This window comes from Patiria miniata, unplaced genomic scaffold (assembly GCF_015706575.1).
Source record: "Patiria miniata isolate m_02_andy unplaced genomic scaffold, ASM1570657v1 HiC_scaffold_23, whole genome shotgun sequence".
In the NCBI taxonomy this organism is placed as follows: Eukaryota; Metazoa; Echinodermata; class Asteroidea; order Valvatida; family Asterinidae; genus Patiria; species Patiria miniata.
In genome coordinates, this window is record NW_024037062.1 from 2,486,226 (window position 1) to 2,503,946 (window position 17,721).

Genomic DNA, 17,721 nt, shown 5'->3' on the forward strand with positions numbered 1-17,721 from the left:
CACGGTGGAATTGCCCAGATAATGAAGACATTAAATCCTGTAGCTTGTGTTGGTAATCTCGCCGTCGGTTGAATATTCTCTCCCAGAACTTGTCTGCACGGTTGACATGTACATGTGAACTCCAGTTCAGTGAGCGCTACATTTCAGCATATTCCTGTTTAGATTTTCGTTCTCCAAGTTTCCGTACAACCATATCCAACTAATATATTAAAGTGCAAGCAGCAAACCTTTGTCCAGAAATAGAAGCAAATAATTATAAGGTTTCAACTGTACAAAGTGTACGTTACATTAACATATTAAGATAGCATGCACATGCATGGCCTTGTGCAGGGCCAGGACTACAATAAAATGACCTTGTTCTGCCACTGTCAGTGGCAGTGGCCGTGTCACGCACACAGCCCTGTTTGACCTCGGTTTCTTGTCCCGAGGTCATTCACGCATGAAAATATTGCTGTTAGTTGTGTGGACGAGAAAATAGAGCAGCTAAATACGCGTGACCCGGCAACTGACTGACGTCACCATATACACGAACAATGCCAGTTCACTGATCGTGAAACCTTGCGTGGAATAACTACTGCATTGCCTATGCCTGTGGTCACTATCTAAAATTTAGATTAGCAGAACTGTTAGATGTAATGGCTCATCAGACCTGTTACTACGATTGTGTTGTGGTTGGAGCAGGCGTGGAAGGGTCGGCCACGGGCTATCAGCTTACGAGAACCGGTCGCAAGACACTGCTAGTTGAACAGGTGAATTGTCATCAATCCATCGGATTATTGAAGGGTTAGGGCTATACGGCGTTCTTTCGAGTTCTTTATTCCATTGAGCAAGGCCATGGGCGTCGCCAGGATCATTATGAAATGACTAGTGAGCCGAGTGCGTGCGATGGTCTGTATGCGGGGTGACCGTTTTAGCCGATTTTCGGCTAACTTTGACAGATTTTTGTAAAAAAAAAAAAATTACGAGTTTGATAGAAAATTTGACAGAATTGAATTTTTTTTTACAGATTTGTGGCAGAATTCTGCAAAAATGGTTATTTGGCAGAAAAACAGCAGATTTCACAAATATGGTACATTTGTTTGAAAAAAACTTCAATCTTTTCAAACAAACCCTTGCATAATGGGACACTGGGTTCCGCTGGTTTAGGTGCTAAGGTTCAATGGGAACCAGACTTCGTGACGCAAGGTTACACGTTTTGCCTGAAACTTACGCAATTTCATAACATCTTTATGTAACTATAGATTGTTTATAATGTAATTTGAACCTTAATTAAGGCAAATCTACAACATCTGCATGTGATTTTAAGTGTTTGTAGTGTATTTCGAGTAATTCTGGGGAATTTGGCAGATTTTGATAAATCTGACAGATTTTTGAAGTGTATTTAGCAGAATTTGGCCATGACCTTACGGTCACCCTGTCTGTATGCGTCTTCCTCTCTTTAAACTGGGTGTGCAAAATGGCGATACAAGAAATAAACTAGTTTCGACTAACGTTGTTTTAAGGCAGTGTATATTTTGCCGGAGACGGCAAACCTTTAGTAAACGTTAGTTTGCCGGATATGCACTGAATATGCGCAGTTACTGTTTTTTTGTACTTTCGCATGACATATCGTAGGTTTTGTGTCTTCCTGTACATTTCCTATTTTAATCAGTAGTAAGCATACATGTCTCGTTATGGTGTATACGAATATTTCTTCAAGCTTTACAAATTAAGTCGCACATTATAGCAACGTTATTGTCCGATTCTTGACAGTTCAAGCTGGGACACAGTAAAGGAAGCTCTCACGGTCAGTCGCGTATCACACGCTACGCGTATCAACAGACGCACTATGCCAGCATGATGCCAGAATGCTTCCGCACGTGGGAGCGACTTGGACGAGAAGTAGGCACTGAGCTTTACAGGTTGGTGGTTAGAGGCGTGTAGGAACATTGGTCCGAACATTTGGGACTCTCAATACTGTGTATGAGAGTCTTAAGGTATTGAAAACATGCAATACAAGATTGACTGGCACCTTAAACAACTAGACCAACACTGCTTCAGTATTGCCTCTGTCAACTGTGCCAAAAGAAACGTGGCATGAACCGGGAACTATTTACTACACATTGCTCATTATAGTCAGCCACCAGACCAATGACACTGAATGAAGATGACATAAAGGTTTGTTTTTTTTCAGATAGTGGCCCAGGTTGGACATATGTAGTCTTTAGCCTCATTTTGAAATCACCTGACTTCCCTCTCAAGTGCAAAATATTGAAGAAATGTCTCCTTTAAAAATTGAAAATTTTGGTTAGTGAAACACTGCCCAATGACATTTTTGGAGAAATTTGCTGGCTAAAGATGGAGTAAAGTTGACCTGATTTAGTGTTGCATGTTTCAGAGCACTCCAGGTCCAAGTCTGGTGATTACCTGGAAACCGACCTGCTGATTTAATGAGAAAAGTCTTAATCAAAATAAGGGGTACGCATCGTCCTGAAATCGCCGAAATTGCCAAAATTACTATGTTTTAGACCGTTATTTATTCTATTTCAAATGTCTTGATGAAAGGAAACACTAACTTAATGTCGCACTGTTCCTGAGCAAGGACCCACAAAAAACCGGTAGTTAGTACATCTGACGCAGTGGACCTTTTTTTTAAGAATACGCACGTGCTTCCAGCCGTAAATACAAGTCTCCTTCTTGGCGAGGAGTTATGGCCCCAGCTTCTCCATACATGTCTTGTGCGAACACTTGCAAGTGCACACAGACACAAAGAGATTCCTGGAATTATAGTTAGATGATAGAACTCCTACAACTATCCAAGTACTGATGCGTCATGTGTAAAATAAACGACAGGTACAATGTTGAGATTTTGGCGTATGGGGCGGGCTTTCTAGCCTCAACATTTTGTCCATCCTTCAAACAGAAATTAATTGCATATTTTCATCCCTGTGATTTTTTTCCGATATCATGGCCATGACTTTAGTTTAGAAGAAAATCTCGCAAATAAATGTCCCTCTTTTCTGGAAATCTTATGCCATTTTCTAGTACAAGTCTTTCCCCTAAATTCTTTGTATGTTAGGCGTGATTGGGAATTCTTTTAGATTGTGAATCGTTAGATTCCCTGCAAGTTGTCAATAGACAAAACATCATAAATTGATCTTTTCTCATTTACACGATATTGTCATACATTTTTACATACAGCAAATCTGAAAAAGCCCTATATGTATTCTGTTGAAAACAAATCCCTCTATTTTTTTTCGCTTCTTTTCTTTCTTTCTATCTTTTAAGAAATGTTGGTTTATTGTCAGTAAATGGCCCACCATACAAGGATTACGTACTTCGCAGCGAATCCCTCCGAGCGATGGACAAGCCGTGTGAGTTGCCGTCTGTCGAGGAGGTCTGCCGGCGCTATTCCGGCTTCAGCTTCGGCCCGGAACACAAGGCATTTGTCGATCCCAACGGTGGGGTGTTGAGGGCCGACAGGTGCCTTCGCGCTTTACAGGTGAAGTTTAGCATTTAAAGGGGTCGTGAAAAAACTGAAAGTTTTACTATCATGCTCTTAAAAAATGATTTTTTTTCTCAGAATGATTTACTTTGTTTTTATATGTTTTCCTGGCCAATTTCCGAATTGTTCTGACCAATTTTCACGTTCAGCCATTCAATTTCCCGTGATTTTATCACATATATGATCAAATTTTGGGCTTCTTTTTCATTGCTGGGGCATTCAATTTCAAATTTTATGCACCCAAGATTTTGCTTCTATGTTCGTTTTCGTTTTGGGGCATTATATTTCGTTATGGTGCATTCAAGACTAAATTTGTTGCATTATTATATTAAGTTTTTGACATCTTTTGACAGCTAACTGTAATGGGACCATGCATATTCATATAACCTTTGATCTATACCTCCCAGGGTTACTTGATTACTGTACATGGAGCGTGGAACATGACCTACAGAACTTCACATAATACATCGCTAGTCTTGTCATTATTCTATCATATCATATCACATGGTGGCAACGGTGTAAGTGGTCTACCCTAATAGACATCGAAATCGACCCTCGATCGAACATTTCTGGGCGAGATCAACGCTGTGAAAAGTTCCACGTTTCGCTGCAACAAGTCCCGTGCACGCAACAACAGTATACGGTACGTGTACACACATACAGTACTGTGCAATAGTTTTACACACACGAACAACGTACAGTGCGCGAAGCCAATTTCATTGTGTCGGGCGGTGACCTTTGACCTCTGCTTCGTACATCGCGGTTCGCAGTATCCTGCTTCGGCTCGACTGCATTTTGACTACGTTTTCGCACGGACAATTGAGTCGACATGGCCGATTCAATAGGCCTGCCTCAACCAAAGATGGACTGGGAAACCAATGACAGGCCCCAAGCATATAAGGACTTTAAACAAACTGCTTCCATGTGGTTCGCTGTCAAAAACATTGAGGATAAAGACCAGCACAATTATATCATTTTGTGGTCTGGGAAAGAGGGTCTCCGTATGTTCAACACATGGGGTCTGACTGACGAAGACCTCAAAAATCCTCAAAACATCTGGGACAAGTTCTCCAGCCAGATTGAACCCCAGGACAATTTCCGCATACATCGGTTGGAATTTCAACGGTTTGTCCAGATGGAAACCGAGAGCATTGATGACTTCTACACACGATGCAAAGCTAAAGCCATGAAATGCCAATTCGCCAGTGAAACAGCCCTCAATGAGAGAATTATCGAGGTTCTCATCTCAGGGGTAAAATACTCTGAGGTGCAAAAGAAACTGCTCCGAAAGGACGACAAACTGCAACTCAAAGACGCCTTGGACATTTGCCGAGCACACGAAGGCAGTGTCATGCATATGGCACAACTGAGCCATATTGGCAAGGCCCAGGTGGACGTCGTCAGGACGCGAGGACAATGCAAAAACTGTGGTGGACGACACCCATATCGACCTCGCGATAAGTGTCCCGCATACGGCACAACATGCAATGGTTGCGGCAAAGATGGACACTGGCAACACATGTGCCTCAGTACAGCAGGCACTAAGACTAAACCACGTACCACACGCAAATCACGCACGCGTACCAGGGGATCATACTCACCTAAACGCGGTCGTCGGTCTTCATCGCGCTCCAAACCTCGTAAATCCAACGAGGTAAACGCGGTTGAGTATGAAGTGACTGATATGCAGGACCAGTTTGAGAACATCGCTTTCGACACCATCACAGCCCAGCACAATCACGATGACGTTGAGCGTTCAACTGATACTCGCGATGAACTTTTCGCAATACTTCGCATCAAACTGAAACATCGTCCTGGATCACACACGCTTAATGTCAAGGTCGACACAGGTGCACAAGGGAACATACTCCCCCTTCGCACATTTCGACGCATGTTTCCGCGATCACTGGACGCAGATGGGTATCCTCAGCCGGGCTCCACTACACCGCAAAGTACGCTTCTCACAGCCTACAATGGAACCCGAATTCAACAATACGGATGCGTCAAAATTCCATGCAGCTACGGTGAGACAGACTGGCTTGACGCAGATTTCTTCGTCGCCGATACTACAGGTCCGGCAATCCTTGGACTTCCGACCTCACGAGCTCTCCACCTCATCACGCTCAACTGTGCGATACGCAAAACACCACGACGCAGTGACAGTTCCGTGGGTGTTCATCGCACATCGCAGACACAACGCGAGCCCATCCAGCCAATACCAACGAAAGATGACCTCCAGAGCATGTATCCTGATCGCTTCACTGGGATTGGTAAATTCCCCGGTGAATACCATATCACGCTACGAGAGGATGCATGTCCGGTCGTTCATCCTCCACGAAAGTACCCAATCCAGATCAAGGAGGAGCTTAAGACTGAACTGGACAGAATGGAAAGCATGAATGTCATTACCAAGGTCACGGAGCCCACAGACTGGGTTTCGTCACTGGCATTCAGCAGAAAGCCCAACGGCAGTCTTCGCGTGTGCCTAGACCCGCAAGCACTGAACAAAGCCTCCAAGCGGACATATCATAAAACGCCAACACTGGAAGAAATCACACATCAGTTCAGTGGCGCTAAAGTGTTCAGCAAGCTGGATGCACGACATGGGTACTGGAGCATCGTGCTGGATGAGGAGTCCAGTATCTTGACAACCTTCAATTCGCCATTTGGACGGTATCGTTTCCGTCGCCTACCCTTCGGGCTGAAAGTCTCCCAGGATATCTTCCAGGAGAAAATGGACATGATCCTGGAGCAATGCCCTGGCACTTTGGGGATTGCAGATGATATCGCAGTCTTCGGTTCTACAGTCGAAGAACATGACAAACACTTACACAACCTCATGCAAGTCGCTCGCAAATACGGCCTGATCTTCAATCTCAGCAAGTGCGAGGTGAGAACCCCTTGCATTAAGTTCTTCGGATGCCTGTACGATGCCTCTGGTGTGCACCCCGACCCGGAGAAGGTGCAAGACATACATGCACTTCCTGCACCGCAGAATGTCAACGAACTTCAGCAGTTTCTGGGCATGGTGCAGTACCTCGCGCCGTTTCTCCCCAGACTCGCTGATCATACGGACACACTCCGCGCACTGCTACGCAAAGAAAGCGAGTGGCAGTGGACGGAATCGCACCAGAAAGCATTCGAAAATGTCAAGTCGCTAATCGGTACTGAGTGTACGCTCACCCACTTCGACCCTCGACAACCCACAGTGCTACAGGTCGACGCGTCTCTGAAAGGACTCGGAGCGGCACTCCTGCAAAACAACAAACCTGTGGCATTCGCGAGCAAAGCACTGACAGAAACTGAGAAACGATACGCAAACATCGAACGCGAGTTGCTTGCGGTGGTGTTTGGTTGTACACGATTCCACACTTACCTTTACGGGTCAAAGTTCGTTGTGGAGTCTGACCACAAGCCCTTGGAGAACATCCAACACAAAAGCCTCGCTAACACACCCCCAAGACTCCAGCGTATGATGTTGCGTTTGCAGCCCTATGATTTCACGATCGTATACAAGCCGGGACGCGAACTATTACTCGCAGACGCTCTTTCGCGACTCAATCCCGCGTATGGCCCTCAGATCAACTTCGATACGACAATCTACGCCATACAGTTCTCTCAAGCTAGACTCACTCAGCTCAAGCAAGAGACAGCTAGTGATTCTACTCTACGACCATTGTCTGAGACAATCATGACTGGCTGGCCGGAGGATCCCAAGGATCTGCCTAAATGCATACGTCACTACTGGTCATGTAGAGACGAACTGTCGGTCGACAACGGCCTAGTCGTCAAGGGAGACAGAATCATCATTCCCGAATCCATGCAACAAGAGACACTCGCAAAAATACACGCCGGACACCAAGGTGTCAACAAATGCCAACTGCGAGCCAAAGTGTGCGTGTATTGGCCAGGTATCAACAAGGACATTGAACAGTTGGTTGGGAAATGCGTTGTGTGCCAAACACATCAGCGCAAGCAGTCTCATGAGCCTCTACTACCTCATGAGATACCCCAGCGGCCTTGGCAGACCGTCGGAACGGATCTATTCCATTTTGACAATGCTGACTACCTCATCATCGCGGACTATTATTCCAAAGCTACATTTGTACGTCGCGTGAGTGGTCAGTGTTCGAGTGCAGCGGTAATAACTCTCACAAAACAAATCTTCAGTGAGCAAGGTATCCCCACCAAAGTCATAAGTGACAATGGGCCGCAGTACGACAGCCGTGAGTACCACAAATTCTCCCAAGACTGGGAATTTGATCACGTAACATCAAGCCCAAGGTATCCAAGGAGTAACGGTTTCATCGAGCGGATGATACAGACTGTGAAATTGACCTTGACAAAGGCAAAGCAGTCCAACATGGACCCCTACCTTGCACTCCTATGCCTCCACACAACTCCGATAGACAGTGCTCTTCCCTCACCTGCAGAGCTACTCAATGGTCGCAAACTCAAGGACAATCTTCCGTCGAAGATTCGACACAACCGGCACGACAAAGATGACGTGTATGCCAGGTTGGCCCAGCGCCAAGACAAACAGAAGGAGTACCATGACCGTGATGGTATGCGCAAACTATCATCACTGGTACCGGGACAACACGTGACGGTTCAAGATCATCACACTGGGAAATGGACACCCGCAGTTGTCAAAGATGCTTGTCCAGAACCCAGATCATTCATTGTTCAGACACCAACTGGACAAAGCTTACGCCGTAACAGAGTGCACATTCGCAATACTGAACCAATGAGAAAGACACTCCGCTTTGCAGACCCACCAGTTGCTAGCGTACATACCCCGTCACTCAACCCACATGCCCCCAAGTCTATACTGAGGAAGACTGGGAGCAAGTCTACTGATCAGAAACAACACAGTGACAACAACAACTCTATCACTAACTTACCTGCTGTGGCTACTGAACCATACCGTACACGCAGTGGCCGCGTAGTGAAGAAACCACAAAGACTGATTGAAACATAAGTCTGTTTCAAGTAACGCTTAGAGACAACAAATTCATTTTTTGTTTAAGTTTTATTCTTTTAATGTATTTTTTTTTGTCGTTACAAGGCACAGAAAGAAGTACCAGCGTAAAAGAAAAAAGTAACTAAGTAAAGACAATTTTAGTTCACTTTGTTCAACAAAGAAACAATTTTTTTTTATGCAGACAAATTTTAAGTTTTGTTTTTGTCATTTAGAAAATAAGAGAAAAGTGTGCGAAAAGGATGTGTTACAACACCAAAGTTACTTAAAAGTGTTCCGAAAATAGAGTTCCGAAAAAGAGTTCCTAAAATATATTGTTGATAATAAGCAAGACAGTAGAAAAGTTTCCTACTTGGTTCAGCAAATTAGATGACAATTTGGCGATTAGTTCATTCCTTAGACACACAGGACAATTCATTGTATATGTATTTCCAATTTTGCTACAAAATCTAGTTCATTTAACCCTCACTTTCATTCATAGATTTTGTTCTCAAAAGGGGGGATGTAATGGGACCATGCATATTCATATAACCTTTGATCTATACCTCCCAGGGTTACTTGATTACTGTACATGGAGCGTGGAACATGACCTACAGAACTTCACATAATACATCGCTAGTCTTGTCATTATTCTATCATATCATATCACACTAACGTACTCAAATTAGCGAACGTCAGTGCGCCTAATGACGTATGGCCACGCTTTTCGTTTCTTATTCGTTTATGGGCAATCACTTTCATCGTTTGGTCATTCAAATTAATAGGTGCTTTAATTGATTCCTATTTTCTTCCGAGGTTAATTTTTTCAACATCATGGTCTGATATGAGGGATAAATAATCGATGCAACGAAATGATGAAGTGAATACTGCCAAGACATTTTCTTTTTCATTGTCGATCTTTTCTACTTGTTTAATAGTGTGACCAAATCTATAAGGCGCATCTTTATGTTGACATGTTTATTTATCCTTGACTTTGTTTAGAATCCGCGCTGCAAATTCGTAAACCGGTTTAAGGCCCGGTTCATACTCGGCGCGAAAGCGAAACGAACGCGAATTTGTGACGTGATTGCAAGTATTCGTATTCGCAATTAATTTCGCATTGGGGTGAAGTATGAACCGACCTTAGAACACAAATCTATGACGTCACAGCAATAAACCCCAAACCTGACGTGAAATTTGATTTACGTTCGCGCTAAGTAGGCCTATAATGCACTCTAATGTACGCTATGGAAATACCCATGCCTCTGAACCATACAATGGGCAGGAAAAACTCTTCTTTTTGATTTGAGTTTTTAAGTGCCCTTTTTACTTTTCACAATGTCCATCCGATTGCGCGTTTTCTTTATACAATGTCCATCTTATTACGCGTATTCTCCGTGGCACGAACAAACAGAAGGCCTATGTATTTCTAGTACATAGGTCTATGCCTCTTCAACCTTATCCATAAACTATTTCTGAATTGATGTAATCAACATCAAAACAAGTCGTTGCACAAATGCCAAGATAAGGACAGTGGAAGAAAATTACTTTACGAAACCTTGTCTTTTTGTTCGCGCTATGAATAATTTTTAAATAGGTAACATTGGTCGGAAACTACAGACTTTTATGATACTTTGTTTTCTATTCTTTACGATCAGACAATGTTTGTGAATCAGGGAGGCGTCATAAAAGAAAACGAAGAAGTATTGGAAATCGTCCCCGGCAAACCTGTGGTTATCGTGACCAGCAGAGGGCGGTATACAGCCAAGAGTGTGGTCCTGACCCCGGGAGCCTGGGCAACGAAGATGCTGAGACCGCTAGGGATTGACCCTCCATTAAAGATAGATATTCGTTTTCATTTAATGTCTTTTAAAGCACCGATCATTGGAACAGCCACACTGAACTCAGATTTATTTTCTTTAACTAGTAGTTACGTAATTAAGAGGGAAATAAGGGCATCACCCTGCAACCGCCCCCCCCCCCCCAATCAAGGCCTGTGTCTATTCTAATATCTTGGCGGATTCCTTTTTGGCAATAGGTCTTCTGTCACTAAAACACCTACCTTTTTCGTCCTTTGATCTTTGATCCCTATTAGTCGTTAATTTTGATTTAATTGATTGCTCTAAAGAATTTGTGAAATCTTATCATCAATGGACTTTTCTTTTGACAAACAGGTCACCCAAATCAACGTATGTTATTGGCCAGAGAGACAGCCTGGTGAGTTCTTCAATTACCCATGCTTCTACTATCTCTCGGGGAAATACGAGACATATGGATTGCCATGTGATGAACACTCCGGGCTGTTTAAGGTAGGCCTACACTAAGTATAAAAACCTTTAAACTTGAATGGGGTGATAAAAACGTAAGCCAAATTAAAGGAACACTGGAATATTGATAATTACCCCGAAACGTATATCTACTGATTTAGTAGGGAAAAAAAACTTGCTCAAATTGAAGAAAAGACTAGTACCAAATACCCTGTGAAAATATTCCGCCTGAAATAATTGTGTTAAAAAAGAAACTGAGCTAAAACCTCAGCAGGTACTTTGTCGTACAGCATACATGTACTACATATACAATTAATATAGCCGGTTCAGTGATTCCCGGGTATACACGTCTGTCACGGAACCCCGACACGGGAATCACTGAACCGGCTATATATCTATTGTGTAAAGTTGCCCGATCGGGGCTCTGCATGTTAATGGCGGAAGCGTGAAAAGAACGAATACGGAGAAATGCTTTAAAATCAGGCCACATGATCCCTTTTAACTTAAAAACAAATCGAGTAGCTGAGCTTTCAAGCTCTTCCTTATTAGCTCTTTTTCCTTTTTGCAAAGATGCAGAAAAGGTCATTACTGTATAAATTGCGAAGTCAGTACATAACCATCATTAGCATTTTCTATTTATATTAAGATACTCTATACTACGTTGTAGAATCACTTAATTGGGCCCAAGCATTTTTCTTGTTAGTGTGCATGTTTTAAATTTCTTAGAGATAATGATCTTTGCTAGATATGATGTTAAGTCTTCCCAGACATATTTTCAGGTGTGCAATCATCAGGGTGACGATCTGCAAGAACCAGGTCAACAAAACCAAGCACAATATTCTCACCAGATGGATAAATTGAAGACTTTCATCAGAGAACATGTGCCCGGACTGAAGCCAGAACCGTCTTTCGTTGAAAACTGCATGTACACAGTGAGTCAAAATGCTGACATCGGGAAGACCAAATGATGTTTTTTCGGGTTTCGACTTGAAGCATTTGCTCAAAGTTACACAACAGATAATGATTTACAAGTATATACGGAAGGCATAGAACCCAAACATTCAATTATGCTACCTTTTATTTACATGGTGAAAAACTACTTTGCGTACTTTGTCTCAAATGTAACAAACAACAAAAGCTGCTGCCATTGCTTCAACTGTATTCTTCAAATGAAGAAATGGGGTATTTTGTTGACAAAAGAAAATAATTGTACGTCAGGATTCTATACGTTCTGTATAAACAGAAGACCGCTCCTGCATAAACAAGCTGAGCTATCCAGCTGGCAGTGTTGTAGTCGAGCCACTTGAGTCGAATCCAAGTCCGAGTCTCGAGTCATTTGGTTCAAGTCCGAATCCGAGTCACGGGTCTCTTGACTCAACTCTTAAATTAGACCTTTTAATACACATTCATGTGAGCAATATGTAAGTGATGCGCTGACGCAGGAAAAAGGGAGGAGCGCATTTATAACAGATTTGGCAACACCACCAGGTGATTGTTGCGGCACGATTGGAATCCTTAACGCTCCATTTATTAACGTTGCTCTGGGAAGCTAAACATCGGAGTTGTGTTTTTAAAAGGTAAACTTGTTTTAGGGTACGAGTCATGATGATCGAGTCTGAATCCGAGTCCAAGTCTTTTGTAGATGTGACTTGAGTAGAATCCGCCTCGCCGAAATTGTGACTCCAGACGGACTCGAGTCCGCCAACACTCCCAGCTTGAATTCGAAAAAATAAAATAATTCAATGATGCCCTTTTTATATATTTCTCATTATTTGTTTTTCTTTTGCATAGAACACCCCTGATGACGAAATAATATTAGACAGGCATCCCGATCACCCTAACATCGTCATAGGATGTGGTTTCTCAGGTTCGTTACTTGCTCGATTGACACAAAGAGATATTGTGATACGATGTGCTGTTCAGCCAAAAAAAAATCATACACGATGTATTAATTTTAAAGGTTTTCCCGGCCAATTTCCTCAAATGTTTATTTACTTCTGAAAATCGGTCATTCATTTTCGTCTGAATTTGAGAATCACTACCAGAACGTTCAATTATCAGTTCAATCAATTAAGTGATTGAGCAGCACCTTTCGTTTATGTCCATTCAGATTCGTTCACAAGACTTCTTTTTCGCTTATGAGCTAGAGGGCGATTTCAACATTCACCATTCTATTTCACTTTTAGTTGAATGCCATCGGCACCAGATACAATTAGGGTTTTCTTTTTCATTAACCGTCAAAATTACCTGTACCTGAAATCAATTTAGAAAAGGCATGCTTGCGTAAATGAATGCACAGGTAACGTAATTGACCGTCTGTATCTCAAAACCGAATGCACGGACAATGAAAACGATTGAATTTTCGTTGAATTGAAATGGGATTTAAAGACGAGCATTCAAATTCAGACGAAAACGAATGACCGATTTTTAGAAGTGAATGAACATTTCAGGAAATTGGCCGGGAAAACCCATATTACCATTTATTCTATTAGTTACAAACGAGTTTGACCATGCATATCGGTCATGTGTATCTAAAGCCCAAACTTTTGCATAAGCCCGCCGCATACGATAGCTATGTGCTGAGTAAAAAGTCATTCGAGGCCGTTTGCTCAGCACACACACAAAATATCCGTGTGCGGTCAACTTTTGCTGAGTTTCTGCTTCGCAAGGCCGTGAGGAAAATATCTATCCTGTTGCAGTTTTTCCGCTTCTAGAGGCGAAAAACTCACCATGTGCGGGCAACCTGAGCTACGTGCTGAGTTAAAAGATTATACTAGCCATTGAAGGCACATTGTTCTTGTTTGTCGGTCGCGTGTTTTACACAAAAAAACGGGGACAAATGCCAGCAGGCTTTTGAAGAATGCACAACAATATCTTAAAATTAGTGCATAAATATCGTGTACAGAGTACGTGATATCATTGGCTAGTTATTTTAGCTCAGCACATAGCTTGCCCGCACATGGCGAGTTGTTCGTGTCGTGATGCTAAAAAAAATCAAACGGGTGAGATTTTTTCCTCGACTGAGAACTCAACAAAAAATGACCGCATACGGGGATATTTTGTGAGCCATGTGCTGAATGACTTTTCGCTTAACACGTGTCTCTCGTGTGCGGCGTGCTTCAACCTCGTCCAGGTCCAGCAACAAAATGGGCCAAATGCTTTAATGCCAGTGGTACATACTTCATCCTCAGTTTGCAAGTCTGCTCACATGCCAACAGCACGGTCTGTATGTAAAATAGCCTTTCGCCAAGGCCATCGTGGCTTAGAGCGGCGGAGTTGCGAAGACCCGAAGCGACTGGAGCAAAGATTTAGTCAGCACGCACGATTGGCAAAGCCACGAGGCCTTTCCCAACTTGATTTTGCTGAATTATTCATAGTTTTTATGCAAATAAGAAGAGTGCTGAAGGTTATAAACCAATCACAACGCGGATTTTGGCTAGTCGCTTCCATTTTTAAAAGAAGGGTATGTAAGGAAAACGTAAGAGCAAATAACTGTTAGTTCAAATGAAAAATAAGTTCATACACTCAAATAATTTCTTGAAATACTTTTTACAAGTAAACTTAAAATAAGATAATGCAAGAACAATTACGCGGTCACGATCTCGTGGAAAACTAGACTCGCATTTTTTGTTTTTATATTTTGTGCAAGCATCCGGGCGCGTCGACGCGTCCGGGTAGTAGTCACGCAGGCACTAAAAGGCTGATGATTGGTTGGAATTTTGCTACCCTTTTGGGGTAGCAAAAATCGAGATTATAAAGAAAAACATAAGAATTTCTCGACAAGTTAGAAAAGGCCCTCGTGGCTTCGCCACTCGCGTGTGTGGTCTCCATCTCCAGTCGCTTCGCCTATTTGAGTGCGGGCAAGTTAAGCCACGATGGCCTTGGTGAAAGGCTATATGTAAAATTGACAGCCTATCCGTGTGTGATTATCTCAAACGCTATCTTCTGAACCAGTGGCAAACAGAGGACACCAAAAGTTACAGTGATTAAAACAACCATTCAGGCATGTGTTCTCTCAGTGAAGTTTCGTGATGGGAAGCCTCAGATGATTCTTTGCAGTTGATTTTCAATTCTGTAGGGATTTTAATTCCCGATTTTTAGTTCAAGAATAAGCGGTATTTCTTTTTCTACATCTTTGTATTTAGGTCATGGTTTCAAGTTAGCGCCCGCAGTGGGAAGGATCCTGAGTGACTTGGCAACAGGAACCACGCCTAGCTACGACATATCGCCCATGAGTTTGAAACGGTTTCATAACAACGGCAGACTTGCTGCTAAACTTTAGAAATTTGTAGTTCCCCCTTTTTTCCCTCCATTTTGATAACTTATTGTTACAAATAAAATATTTACTTTTTTAGCATCTGTTATTCCAACCCCACAAAAGTATGTTTCGAAAATAGATAACTTAGTGTTTCCGTTTATCTGGAATGGCAAAACAGACAAAATTTCAAGAAAAACAATGATTCGCAATTTAAACGAAGGTGGTCTTAACCTAACTGACTTCCAATCTCATAATATAGCACCTAAATGTAACTGGGTATTTAAATTGTTAAACAATAAGATTGGGAAATGGAAAATCCTTTGCAATTTATTTTTAAACTCATGTTGCCCAGACCTTTCAGTCCTCAATATGAATTTTAAAAAAGCAAAGTGCTGTTCAAGTATTACATGTACATTAAACCTTCCACAATTTTATAAAGAGTTAATATTTTGTTGGCAGGAACTAAACTCAACAAAGACTGTACAAATTGATTTACAGCCAACTAATATAAAAGCACAAATACTGTGGGGTAATAACTATATAAAGTATAAAAACAAGCCATTGTATTTAAGCAACTGGATTAAATCCAACATCATTTACGTTAATGACCTTCTGACCGAAAATGGTGAATTGTCAATTGAGTATATCAGAGGCAAAGTAATTAAGAAACATAACTGGTTAGCAGAAATGTACACATTAAAGAAGGCCATACCAAAAGAATGGTTAAGAACCCTAGCAAATAATAAAAACAAAACTCCCTTTGAAAGGCAGGTATACGTCAATGATGCTTTAAGCAGTTTAGAAAATATTACAACTAAAGAAATATACAAGGTTTTAATTGAAGAAAAGAGTAAAACGCCAGTTAGTCACAAGCGCTGGGAAGATGTACTAAATGAAGAAATACAGTGGAATTCTGTGTGGAAACACAAAATTATAAATATAAAAGAAGCTAAGTTAAGAAACTTTAATTACAAATTTCTACACCGCATAATGCCTTCTTCTCCACAACACAAACCCAAGATAGGCTTTACGTCTTGTGAGAAATGTTCCTTCCTCACTCTAGTTAGGCCTATTGAAAAGGTAAAATAAGAAGAAGTGAAAAACGCTCACTGAGATTCGAACTCGGATCACCTGATTAGAAGTCAGGACTACTTCCAACCAGTCCACGAATTAGCTGCCAATCGTCGGTGATTATTTAAACACCATTATTCCTTGTTACATAACTTGTTCTCTAAAGCCCTGACATCCTGAATGATTATGCATAACGCGTGAGAGCGCCCTCTTTGATATTGTCCAATCTCTTTTGGACCCTGCAAACAAGACGCCGCTGACGAATTAACGCTCTGATCAACCTCGTCCCCAGTGCTTACTTTATTTCCAACGTTGTTTCCAATAGTAAACCCTGGATAGGAAACTTCCTTCCTGCATCCTGATTCGATACCGCAATTGGCTAGAAATGGATTTATATCGTGTACTTGGTGTTGTTATTCACAACGTGCAGTACGTGTTTTCGCGATCATTCGTCCACGCCTCGACGAAAATATTCATTTCCTTTCCAGTTTGTTAATATTAATATGAAATGTGATACTGCATGTTGTCTCGTTAGGATCGTAACAGTTTAATTAAAATAAAATCATGTTTTCGTAACTCACGCCATGCTCGCGCTGCGACGAATTGATTCTGTTTTTACCCCAGACACCGCATACAAAAACAAACGCAAATGTAACGCACAGGCAGGCACCAGACTACTCCTAATTTGCATACGTGTTCAAAAATCTTGCACATGCAAATGATCCAATACCAGGGTGAGAAAGCAGGTAGTGGTGGGCGCGTACTGCTCGACACCCTGGGGACGAGGTTGTTTTGAAACAGCCATTAAGACTGAGTCATTCATCACTCTTTTTTGGTTGAAAAGCATAATAAATTATGTAGGAAAATCTGTAAAACTTATCTTTTTTGTAAATGTTTAACTCTCGTCAGTTGCTCAGGCTCCGTTTCGAATTCACGAAGGCTCGACGGGAAATGAATATTATGTTCGACGCTCAAAAGTTGTCCACAATGATGGTCTGCAATGAAAGAGAAATCACATCCAGTGTGGTGTGTATGCATTTCTGGCAAACTTTTCGGATAGCATTTGCGCGCATAAATTATGGCTAACCGCGGTCTGCAGCTGCAGCCAGATGCGTTATACATAGGTCATGATAAATTACCCAGAATGCCATCCCTACTTCCTTCACAAGATTCCGTGAAACTCATCTGCCCTTCCCAGCGCCCTATTTGCAGGGCGGGGGTACGAGCAAAGACTGAAATCTGCAACCGCTCAGTCTAAAAAAAAAAAAAAAAAAAAACTACAACCATGCCATACTTAAACCACTTCAAAATATGTCCAGTGGCGTATTCAGCTTTATGATGTCGAGAGTGGCGGGGGAACGCTCTCCCGCGCAGAAATGTACCTATTTATTTTTCCTCCGGACACTTGGCCTTCGTAAAATCAAAAGGGGGGGGGGGGGGGGGGGGGGAATTGGGGGGTTGGTACCCATCTTCCTAATGGGGGCGCTCTTCCAAACTGACCATTGTTATGAATACTATTATTATTATTATTAATTATTCGACCATCACAAAAACAAAACAAAACAAAATTGAGTCAAACGTGCATAAAACAACGACCAACAAGTACAGTAAGACGGTAGCGGGGACCTGGGACGAAAATCCGAATACATGACAGGACAAATGACAGTAATGTGGGTCAGGG

The 17,721-nt window shown here is 42.1% G+C and overlaps 1 protein-coding gene across 1 annotated transcript; it reads left to right on the forward strand.

Moving 5' to 3' along the window:
• The first annotated feature begins 441 nt into the window (after nt 1–441).
• LOC119731250 (peroxisomal sarcosine oxidase-like) lies at nt 442–15,621 on the forward strand. Its single transcript, XM_038204342.1, has 8 exons — nt 442–749; nt 1,753–1,901; nt 3,268–3,481; nt 10,103–10,285; nt 10,619–10,753; nt 11,491–11,643; nt 12,503–12,578; nt 14,857–15,621. Exons 1-8 carry the CDS (start codon nt 636–638, stop codon nt 14,991–14,993), a joined length of 1,161 nt encoding a protein of 386 aa, XP_038060270.1. The 5' UTR covers nt 442–635; the 3' UTR covers nt 14,994–15,621.
• Nucleotides 15,622–17,721: the final 2,100 nt, after the last annotated feature.

Excerpts from the sequence above, each read along its gene's own strand:
- LOC119731250 (XM_038204342.1), top strand. The coding sequence starts at position 636 with ATGGCTCATCAGACCTGTTACTACGATTGTGTTGTGGTTGGAGCAGGC. Across the intron at positions 1,902-3,267 it reads GTAGGCACTGAGCTTTACAG|AAATGTTGGTTTATTGTCAG; the intron begins GTTGGTGGTTAG and ends CTATCTTTTAAG. Across the intron at positions 3,482-10,102 it reads GGTGCCTTCGCGCTTTACAG|ACAATGTTTGTGAATCAGGG; the intron begins GTGAAGTTTAGC and ends CTTTACGATCAG.